The sequence below is a fragment of the Pollachius pollachius genome (genome assembly GCF_949987615.1).
Source record: "Pollachius pollachius genome assembly, chromosome: 5".
Lineage (NCBI taxonomy): Eukaryota > Metazoa > Chordata > Actinopteri > Gadiformes > Gadidae > Pollachius > Pollachius pollachius.
Genome location: NC_136938.1, coordinates 9447473 through 9458764, shown reverse-complemented (window position 1 = coordinate 9458764; position 11292 = coordinate 9447473). Strand labels below are relative to the sequence as shown.

The following is an 11292-nucleotide window of genomic DNA, read 5'->3' as shown; positions in this document are numbered from 1 at the left end:
TGTTGATGGCTCGTTATATAAAAACAATAAGAGAAAAGATATTCAGTGCTTGACCTTGGAATATATTAAAAAACATTTTATTAGACTTCTACTTAATCAAAGGGGGTATGCATGCCCTGTTCAATACAATTTAAAATGTAATCAACTATAGTCATAGGCAGATGCATTTCTTATGAGTGCTGTGAGGAGTCTGTGTTTATTTTTACCACCAAGCAAAAGTATACATCGACTATTGTGTACAATTTCTTATACACAATTTGGATTTCCCTTCCAAAAACACAAAGCAGTTGTGTTCTGCATATGAAAAAAAGGTTTGCCAATAAGTTGTGGCAAGAACAGAAATCAGTGTTTTCCCCTTGTCAAACATATTTTCCAATGATTTTTCTTGTGGATCTTGGAAGCTTTTCACATCCCGAAAATGCTGGCATTTTCCCCACACCTATGATGTGTAATCACCATACGGTATACTTAAAGGAGCATGGTAGGATAACTGTATGGACGCATTCAACATGCCGCTCTGTTTGTCTCTGTTTTACACGTCAATCATGTGAGCTTGCTAACGATAGCTTGGTTAAGCGAGTTCAGCTGATTCGTCCATTTGTCTAAAGCTGTGTAGCGAGAACCTCCTCTCTTCTGGTAGTCCAGTTCTAGTAGCTGGTTCACTTGATCAATTCGGCCATGGATGGTACTGAGGAAAATAAACAAAAAGAAAAAGACTGTTTAAACTAGATGCATTGAACTGATTAAATATATGTTCAAAAAAATTTGTCTTGTCAACATGGTCACTAGCTTAGCTTTTATAGAAGGGTTTCTCACTTCATTATAGCTCTATTTAACTCAATGTTTTACCCAACCATCTGAGTGAATAATTAATTTGAACAAATGACTCAGAATGGGGTTATACATAACATAGTTCAGCCTTCAAATCCTGCACAGTGACAATCATACGGTTGCTAGACGGTTGGGGTTCCATCAGCACCAGAAACAGCAGAAGCACTCATTTGTCATTATCTATCTGAAGCTTCAACATTATGGCAATAGCTATGAGGAAGTGGGACTCTCTGATTATCTATAGAAACTGAAAACTAGTTATTCAGCATTCTGTGGTGATCGACGCACGTACTTGTCCAAGATGCACTGCACCAGCAAACTCTCCACGTCACAAACATCGATGTTCAGTTCCTGAAACGGAGAAGACGATAAACACTCAACACATAAAAATAATGTGCTTGGGTGTAGGTCAAAGATAAGAGGTATGATTTAGCTCCAAATGTTCAATTATGCTTACACTGAAAATCAAACACATGGCTTACAGTGAGCCTTTTCAACCCCAATTGTTTTACGGAGTAAGTTTTAAGACATTGAGGCTCACCTTGGAAATGAAAGGGATATGTATTCTCGTGTATGGCTTGATGAGTTTGATAAGCACTTGGGTTCTGATGTTTCGTAAAAGTTCTGCAATGAAACATCAGATATAGCATAAAGGATATACTCTGATCTTTCCATTATTCTAAATATAGAACTTCTATGCTTCCGTCCCAACTTACCTTCTATGTGCTCTCTAATAAATGGGTCGTCCATTATGTTGCTGTGGTTTGTTTTCAAGATTTTCTCAAACTCTGTGATGTCATTATTTTGGTAGGCGCTGCAGGGAAATAACAAACCTGTTATTAGGCACTATACATTGTCTGGCTCCCACCCCACAGCTTTCACAAGACAATAGAAATGTCTTAAATATAAATGTTTCCAATTCATTCTATGGTAACAAAACTTATTTCTACAGTTTTGGGTGTGTGAAAAGTCAATTGTTTATGCAACAAACTTAAAATGTATGCAAGGAAACTGACCAGTAACCCCAAATCGTCTAAAAGAAAGAATAATAGAAGGAAATTGGAGAGCAGAAGACGTTTTGAGATAGGTCAGTGGGATAACACCAACACATTCCAAACTGCACCTCAACAGAAGCTTACCTTACTAGGTTTGTCATTGCTAAGATCTCAGGGTCATTTTTGTATGGCTTGGCCTTTAAGCAGAAAAACAAAGAAATATTAGTTATTTTATGACATCAATCTGAAACCTAAAATGATATTATATACATGGCACACTTATGGCCATGTCTGATTGACGCTCTGGAAGTCAGCGCAATCGTGATCACTTCCTCAAACACACCTCCTGGGAGTCAAAGGGGTTGATTCCGGACTTCATCAGCATGTTGGCAAGGACGAGGTACTTCAAGCACGTGGTTCTCCTCGGGCTGCCGGATTCGTCGTAGTTCTTGAAGGCCTCAAAGAAGTCTGTGTGAGCCTTCTCAAACTCGCCCTCTCTGAGGTGCATCTTCCCGCCACACTCTGGGAGATGGACCCGCCCAACACGGGTCAATAAACAACCCATCTTGCAGGAATGCTACTTTAAAGGAGACATTTTATACCACCAAAATCGGCGTCTTCTGACATTACTAGTGGGCGTGTCAACCTAGATGTGTGCTGGATAGAGGAGCAACGTTTGCTACAGTCCACTGGGTAGGCTGGTAGACTGATCTATCCAGCACACATCTAGGTGGACACACCCACTAGTGATGTCAGAAGACGCAGATTTTCAAAAACGGTTTGTACCGGCTTATCACAAACACACACCTGGTGGTATAATACGTCACCTTTAACCCATTCAGACCGGATCACGCATCTGTGCGTGTTTACCTTTAATGGTAAACACGCATTGATGCGCAATCCGGTCTTAACCCATTTGTACCGGCTGTGCGGAGCAACATTGTATCTACTAGATACAATGTTGCGCCACAATGTTGTATCTACTAGATACAATGTTGCGCCGCACAGCAGCCGGTACAAATGGGTTATACAACAAAAAACTCAACAAAAAGCCCAGGGTTCTTGGCCATCCACCGTACCTCTGATGACTCCCATGATTAGTGGATGGGGGATGGCGGATTTGATGTGGAGCGATTGCTCGTAGAGGGCCTTCAGCTTCTTGTTGTTCTTCTGGGCCGTGTACATCTGGATCTCCAGGGCGTAGATCTCCAACAGCTGCGTGCCTTTCTTCAGGTCATCCTCCCCATCGTCCGTCTGTTGGATACATAAATAGACAGACGCTGTTGCTTCGCGCCCAACACCCTCCTAACAGCGCCCGCTGTGGCGCTTCTCAAGTTCACATCCCATGGCCTCTTTTTAAGTGAAGGGGAGTTTCACAGCAGTTTGTTTTTCGGAAACTTATGTGTCTCGTCACGGTGAATGTGGTACCAATTTAATTTTATGAATATAAATATTATGGTACAATCGGGTTAAACAATCGGGTTACACCATGTTAAATATGTATATTATGTCAAAATTGCTGAACTTACTGTATGGGATTATTATATGACTATTTTATCATAATCCATCTTGTTTTTTATTATTGTGCTGTGTTATTTATGGTGGAACCCAAACCAAATGTTTGAATTTTTTTATGGATTCAATATATTTTTACAGAAAAGTACTGTAACGGAACACATGTATTGCATGCATGTACCTGGCATGACTGGTGTAGTTGTCTGAGGATCTTTTGTAGTTTTCCATACTCTTCTCTCTCCAGATACAGCTTACCCAGCTAAGGAAAATAAACAGCAACAGGGATGGTATTTTAAAAACATTTCTCACCCTTCGAGACATATGGTTAAATAGTCGATGGATTTCTTACCTTTGTATTTGTTTTAAACCATAATCGGTCATTTTTGGCATCTTTCAAAGCCTCCAATGTTGTTTCATAGAACTCTTGGAGCAAGTCCATCTAATAAAAAAATAAATGTCTCACACATACAGACATACATTCTAACTAAAACATTAAGAAGCAACTGCGTTATGTGGCTGCCAATTATTGTTTTTTACCAGTACCCAAACCTGTTTGGAGGTAGAGATGTAGTCCAGAATAGAGTTGATGGACTTCTCTGAGTAGTTTCTGGTAACTGCGCTTCGGATGTACGTTAGCAGCTGTTTGTATCTGTTCATCATCTCTGGAAAGTTGGTCTGCAATGATATTAACACAAATTAACAAATTTCCCATGCATTTTTGAGGATTTTATTCTGGGGCAGCTACTCAGTTGTGTTATGACACTTACCAGTTTAAAGTTGATTTTTATCATTTGTTTGAGTGCTTTGAATCCCCATTCTCCCTTCTCTCCTTCTAGGTCCAAGACCTGGATACATTATAGGATGATTATGTCATGACGAAAATGTGTCACGGCTAAACATTTGCACAAAATAAAAAATACTAATATTTGTTAGGAAGAATAGGACAACAAATAAATAACGTGTTCAATTTACCTTTTGAAAACTGCTAAGTGCTGCTTTGGGGTCATCCTCTTTCAGGGCTTTGGAGTTATAATACTGGTTTTCCAGGTCTACGTTAGGTTCCGAGTTGCTGTCTTCCGAGTATTCCTAGGATGTCACACATATTCATTTTTAGATTATAATTTAATCCAAATGTGCAAAATGTCCACTGAATTTATCCAGCAGAAGATTGAACTATCTGGCAGATAACGCAAGCAGCTAGCATCCATGTTCTTTAGCAAACATTAATCAAAACAAGTTCATGTTTGGTGATAGTCGAATGACCACACACATAAAGTATAACGAAATCGAACCATGCGCTACTACTGTGCATATAAACATGCAACGTGGGCTACATCCTAGAGTTAACAACTAACAAGCTAGTTCTACAGCCAGACAGCTTGACGTTAGCCAAGTTAGCCCTCTGCTATTACATTGGCGTCAGTTAGCATACTAGCTAACATGAGCTTGCTAGTTGACTGATAAGATATCCAACATCCCTCTAAAGGGAACTAAACAAAACCCAACTAAACTATAGCCATTTGCAATCCGTATACCAAATCATAGTCCTCTTCATCATCACACATGAAATCATCTTCCATGTCGGACATCTTGACGGTAATCTTTGTATTTATCTAAGCAGCCTCACTAGCCTGGCCTGTGTTGTCCTGTGCCAGTGTGGTAGTCGCTCGGAGTGTAGCTCACTGTTTTCACTATAGATGGCGCTACTGGATCGCTCCAGACTACTGCGTTACAAAAGTTTGGCGTATATGTTGGCACATAAATAATTCATGTATGTCTAAACGTATATGTGTCAACATTTATTATGGATGTGTTTGTTATTTTCTAAGACGTATGATCTATTCTTTTAATTTGTTGTGTCATGATTCCTTCAACAAGTTGAATCTTGGTGTGACCTGGGGTCTCAGCGCGGTGGCTGGTGAGGTGAGTCTTGCAGAGGCATTTTATTAAAATAATCGATAAAAATATCTATATTTCTAAGGTTAAAAAAAAGTTAACATTAATGTAACTTCCATCTAACAACAAAACCATTTTACTAGAGGTGTTTTTCTCTAAATAACCTCAGTGTTATACAAACATAATAACCATAATGTGATTTCCCTTATACGTTTCTCATTTCCTGTCACAGTGCAACGGAAAGCATTTCTACATCCAATATGTTTCGTGACAGAAGTTAGTTTAACGGCTTTGGCGGTCACAGCAAAGTGAGGGCCATTGGCAGAGTTGTACCTAAGTCTTTCCGCTCCTCTCACTCATCGAAGGGGTCATTCCATGTCAAGCAGCTTTGATAGGATAAATGTTGTGTCTTTGAAAAAAGATTTGCAATGCACGCAATCCATTCCACATTGTTGTTGTTTTTTGGTTGGGAAACGCATGTCCTTCATCTTCTGCAGTCAGTTTCACCATAATATTTACAGTATCTAGAATAAAATAACAACAGTCTAGGAAATTAGTCATGCAGTGACTAATAAAGCGATTACAAAAGGCAATTGTTTGTGTATTTTCAAGCATTTGACAATAGACTCTTACTGTCATTAATCATCATTAATGTGTACTGACACAGTTACTACTAGTCATGCAGGGGCAGTCGACGGGATTTTACACAGAAACACGTGTTATAAAAATGCTGTTATATCACTGGACCTGGGTTAGTCATGCGAGTGTATGTGTTTTTGTGTGTGTGTGTGTGTGTGTGTGTGTGTGTGTTTGTGTGTGTACGTGTGTGTATCCATGCAGATCATGTGCACCTTGAGACATTTCCTGGCGCATGTGCACTGCCTGTCAGTGCTGCTGTAGTGTTGTGTTAGGCTTTCAACAACAGAGAGAAAGGAGAGGCTCCTTCTCTGTTGGGAGCCTCAAAGCAAGGGTGCTCTGGATCTGGAGACAACACACACATGGCCCTGCTAACTGAGTTCTGATGTATCCTTGTAACACCCATAGAGATAGCCCTGAAACTACAGGAAGCCATACTTGACGCTTGCATGGCTCGCATAAATAATTTTAACCGCAGTCTGACTGATCCACTGTCGACACCTTCTCCTCAAGCGAAGAAAGGCCATCTGGTGGGACTGCATGGTTGGACTTCAAGGGCAACGAAGGACAGCCCAATTCAACTGTATTGTTCCGCCATACCCAACGATGAATCAGAGCCCAGCAACAAAAATGATATATTTATTAAAAATTTATACAAAAGGAAAGCAAACACAGACCATTTTACCGAATTCAAACTTAATGCGTAAGCCACCTAAGTATCCACCAGTGTGTTATTAAGTATTATAAACAGGAAAAGCATCTAAAATAACCTTTGATGACTCATTTGAGACAGCCAGCGTGTTAAAACTGTTACGTACGTAAACACATGGCTCATCAGCCGCTCAATTTGAGGTTGCCAAAATTTGTTTTATGCAGGACCTAATAACCGTAATAGAGTTCATGTAAGCCAATTTCTGACAGTTCCTTAAACACAAGCTGGTGCCTTAATATCTCTCCAGAATGGCATCTGGCCACAAAAGGCTGTGTGTGCCTGTCTCAGTGAGGCCTGCTAATTTTATGCTCTCCCTAAATGGCCCTCGAACACTGAAGAGCTCAGCTAGATAACACAAACACTCAGGGACACGTATACATCCATGCATCGCATTAATACTCTCCAACATACCCATCTGCTTGAGGAAAAAAACTTGCTTAAGCTGTCGCATACTTTCCCATGCCTCTCTAAAGAGCTTGTGCGGTCGCCAGCCTTACGCAACACCCCATCCCTGTGCTACCTCTTAGCACCCAATACCCTGACCACGTCCATCTCCTGAGGTTATCATAGGTACACTGCCTTAACCTGGGCACGATGCGTGAGTAGGCTCCCTGTTTTTGCCCTCTTTCTGTTTCGTTTTTACAAGGTATGTAGAAGCGTGTCCCAATTTTATACAACCGTTTTGATCCATTCGGGCTGTTATTGCACATCAAATGCCGGGCCAAGAGCCTAAACTCGCAGGGGTTGCCAAGATGACGAACAGAGCGCCTGTGCGTCGCACGCTAGTGCGCTGTGGTATTCATGTGTGTGTGTGGAGCGCAGCATTCAATTTAATGTGTGGGATAGAGAGTATTGCCTTCTGGGCATGGGGGTATCTTGGGAGTGGGGATATATATTGTATGGAGAGGACATGTATGATAGGCGAATGAATGCTTAGAAATCAACAAATCTCACTCAACTTTCTGAAACTTGTCAATGAGGCTGTGAGCAAAAGAAATAGGATGTACTAATCTTGATTGACATGGGTATCATAACTGGTTGCATCACTGAAATGACAAGCAAACAATATCCAAAAATGCTCATGCAATCAAGGGTTATTGTCCAATGAGCTATTTCTATTAAGATTTATTATTGTAAATATTACAATGTAGTCCAATCTTAAGTCACATGTAACGTAAATGTCTTAGCTGTTTCTGATGATGACATGATAGCCTGGTACAAACAGACAGACAGACAGACAGACAGACAGACAGACAGACAGACAGACAGACAAGAGGTATGCCTAAAGGACCTGCTGATGCATGCCGTCAAAGCATGAAAGCCTTTCCATCAGACACCTATGATAATGCTCAGTCCAGCAGGCCAAGGAGGTGCAACCCAGTGCAGCCCAGACACTCCGAATGATCCCATCTGCTCGCACGCTGCCGTGACTTCCTTCCCTTTCGTAGCGGGGATGGATGGACGTGGCAGGGGTGAGGGTGGTGGGTCAAGGGAGGACAGCAGACACGGCACTACACTGCTGTGTTTTCATTGTTCTCAACTGCCATGGAAACTGGAAGCAGATGTACCTTGGGAACGAAAGCGTGCAGCACTCAGGTCAGGGCCCAGATGCCACCCTGTAAATTATACATCTCTCCTCTGCTGGAGAAGATGTCCTCTTCCTCTTGCTCTCTCTCTCTCTCTCTCTCTCTCTCTCTCTCTCTCTCTCTCTCTCTGCCACCCAGGTCCAATGTGGAATCCTCCAGCACTCATGTCAGTTGCGATTGGAAGATAAACAAAATAGAATATAGTTAGACGCTCTGACATATTTCCCATGCCAAAGCATGGAGACTATGGCAGTAGTGGTTTGAAGTTGCATTCCCTCAAGGACAGGGTGGATAAGGAGTAGACGTAGGCTGCATTGTCGTCTGCAGTGCTCAGCATCTGCATCGTTCTGAAAAAGCACAAAGAAGTCGTCCCAGAGTTCTTATCCCCTGTATTTGTTTTAGCCAGAAGAACAATAATACATGTGTTCATGCCAAAAGCTGAGAGCCAAGATTGGTGGAGTCATGGCCGACCTGGAATATCAGAGACCTAGGGATTCAATTGAATAAAAAATAAGATGATATGCTCAAGCCCCGTGGAAGAATAGTAAATAGTACATAAATCAGCTGATAAAAGTTCATTTCAGAAGCTATTTTGTCATTTGTTGAAACTGCTGAAAAAATGTAATCTCTCACAAATTAAAGCAAAGTTATCTAGTATCTGTGGCTGTCGCATGTCTGTAATAAGCCTGTCCAATCAGGTCATTCGGCCCGAATGACATGATTGGATGTCTTACCTGTCCGTCTACCTATCTATACCCGGCTGCCTGTCTGCACACACTCTGCCTGGCACTCATCAAGCATGACCGGAGTCCACAAGGCTAGGAAGACCTATTGCTAAAGCTAGCGGCAAGTCACATGTTTGGGGGAATGCCTTTTCTTTTTTGTTCAGGAAGCCTGAATGGAGGGGTGTGGCTTTTGTTGGTTAAATACTTTCAAAACTAGCATATTTTTTCTGGTTCCTCCAAATTGTCTAAACTTGCTTTGAGTTGATAAATACCCAATAATATCATAGATAAAAGTAACTACAATCTCATCATTATAGTTGGTAACTTGGGAACAAGCGGAATTAACTCCTCCGCTGTCCTGTTAATGGAAATAATCATCACCACCCCCATCATACGTTATTGTCCATTACCAGGACAGCCGTTTCTGGTTTATTCGTTACCTGATGATTCCTTACAGGACAGCAACGACAACAAGCTGGAAGTATTATGAATATCTTCATGGCCTGTCCATCTCATTATGGGTATAGGGATGTGCCCATAGAAAAAGCAAAACAATGTTCAAGTTGAAAGAAGTGTAGCATACGTCTCATTTATGGTGGGCTTAACACAAGCCCCATGTGTACTTTTGTGCAGTTGCCCCAAACCCCAAACCAGAATAACAAACTTTCTGTTGCTTGATGTGCAAACACAGAGGGCCCGCTGAAAGACATTGTCTATGTGTGTTAATCCTATCCCTGCTGCACTGAAACCCACAGCACAGGGCCTGGTCAAAGAGCATCCCCTAGATCAAATAAAAGCCTCCCCAGATAGTCCATTAGGGCCCACTTTGTTTACTGCTATAAAGGTGACACCCACATTGTAAGCACTAGTGGCTCCCACTGAGGCCCATGAGAGTTTTCCACTGGCTAGGTGGTTTCCAATATCGGTTTCCATTCGCACGGATCCGGGATTCTGGAAGACGCGGTTCTTTGATGTGCCTTTAACTGTCGTATCTGCCTGAGTGCTGCAGTGGTTTAATGACAGCAGAGTGCAGTTAAAAGGCCAAGACAGCAACACAGGGCATTTAAATTGTGTGTTTGCGGTGGGGTGGCGGCGGAGGCAAGGGAGACGGCATCTTCATCAGGGTGCGGACTGACAGCCATTCATTGGCCCTCAACTCTTGTTCGCTCTCGTGTGACTGGGTGTCAACAACTTCCTCTTTGTCTGTCTCCATCCTACACACTGCCTTGTTAGTATGTGTGTGTGCAGGGTGTGATTTTTTTCATGTTGTTTTTTGGGGGGAAACTAAATGTTTCATGTCTTTTTATTTTGCCGGACTGCCGCCGAGCTCGTCCACTGGTCCACAAAATCTTGATTGGAGGGGGGTTGGGAAGTGGGAGGTAATATTCAAATGTATCCCCTTCCTACATAGGAGGGGGCGCCGAAACTGACTCGCTCGTTTGGAACTGTAGGCGGGGTACTTTCAGAAATGCATATCTCACTCAAAAAATCAAGTACAGACTTTTTTCAAAGTTTGTATGCATGTGGGAGCACCAGAGACCCAAAACAACACCCCAAATCCCAGGAAAAGTGTTTTTTTTTTATAATATGTCCCCTTTAAAGATGAATCTTCAACTGTTCGAAATGTAGGCTAATAGGGCCTACCAATAACTTAAAAAAAGAATTAGGACTGTTGATTGCCTATTTTTTCATGATCAAAAATAAATTGAAAAAAACATCCCCCCCCTCTGTTTTTTTGACAAATCGCACTTGGTGCGTGTGTGTGTGTATGAGTTTGTGTTTGCATGCCTGCTTGAATGAGTTTGAAGTATCCCGGCCTTCGATTCCGGTTGAAACGGAATCCTGAAAGAGGGTTACGTTAAGGACAGAGAGTGACATCACAGGCCAACACCAGTGCCGCTCTTGCGACCAGTCTCGACATCATTAACATGCAGAAATCCTTTAAATCACCATAAACAGAGACAGATAACAAGTATACTACTTGACTGTATATATACCCTGTATCTAAGCTACTTGATTATTTATTATCATACTGTTCATACTTATCGTACTATCCATCTATGCTGCTCTTATCCATTATATCCATCTTATGCTGCTCATACCTCACTAGGTCACTTTAGTTTTGCTGCTGTATTGCACTATATGACAATTCATATTCAAACTACACCTTGATTGCTCTTGTGCACATCTTTTTAGATCTCCAAATACATTTTGTTGTCACTGTACTCTGTGCACAATGACAATAAAGTTGAATCTGAATCTGAAGCCTAAGTAACACAATGGAAGTGACGGTGCCTTTTGGTTCCCCCCGGGTATGAAGTGCTGGGTATACGGGAGCTCTCTCTCTCTCCCTCCCTCTCTCGTCCTCTGCTGTGTTAATGTAATTGGACAGACCT

General features: G+C 41.7%; 1 protein-coding gene across 1 annotated transcript; it reads right to left on the bottom strand.

Annotated features, from left to right (window-relative positions):
* Positions 1-61: 61 nt before the first annotated feature.
* Positions 62-5014, bottom strand: cops2 (COP9 signalosome subunit 2). The gene is made up of 13 exons (XM_079737081.1): positions 4877-5014; positions 4314-4427; positions 4109-4186; positions 3891-4016; positions 3691-3780; positions 3523-3600; positions 2906-3080; positions 2170-2348; positions 1971-2023; positions 1548-1645; positions 1373-1455; positions 1124-1182; positions 62-688 (listed from the first exon to the last, which is right to left on the bottom strand). The coding sequence occupies exons 1-13, from the start codon at positions 4928-4930 to the stop codon at positions 544-546; spliced, it is 1332 nt and encodes a 443-aa protein (XP_079593207.1). The 5' UTR covers positions 4931-5014; the 3' UTR covers positions 62-543.
* Positions 5015-11292: the final 6278 nt, after the last annotated feature.

Excerpts from the sequence above, each read along its gene's own strand:
- cops2 (XM_079737081.1), bottom strand. The coding sequence starts at position 4,930 with ATGTCCGACATGGAAGATGATTTCATGTGTGATGATGAAGAGGACTAT. Across the intron at positions 4,428-4,876 it reads ATGAAGAGGACTATGATTTG|GAATACTCGGAAGACAGCAA; the intron begins GTATACGGATTG and ends GTGACATCCTAG. Across the intron at positions 4,017-4,108 it reads TAAAAATCAACTTTAAACTG|ACCAACTTTCCAGAGATGAT; the intron begins GTAAGTGTCATA and ends ATATCATTGCAG.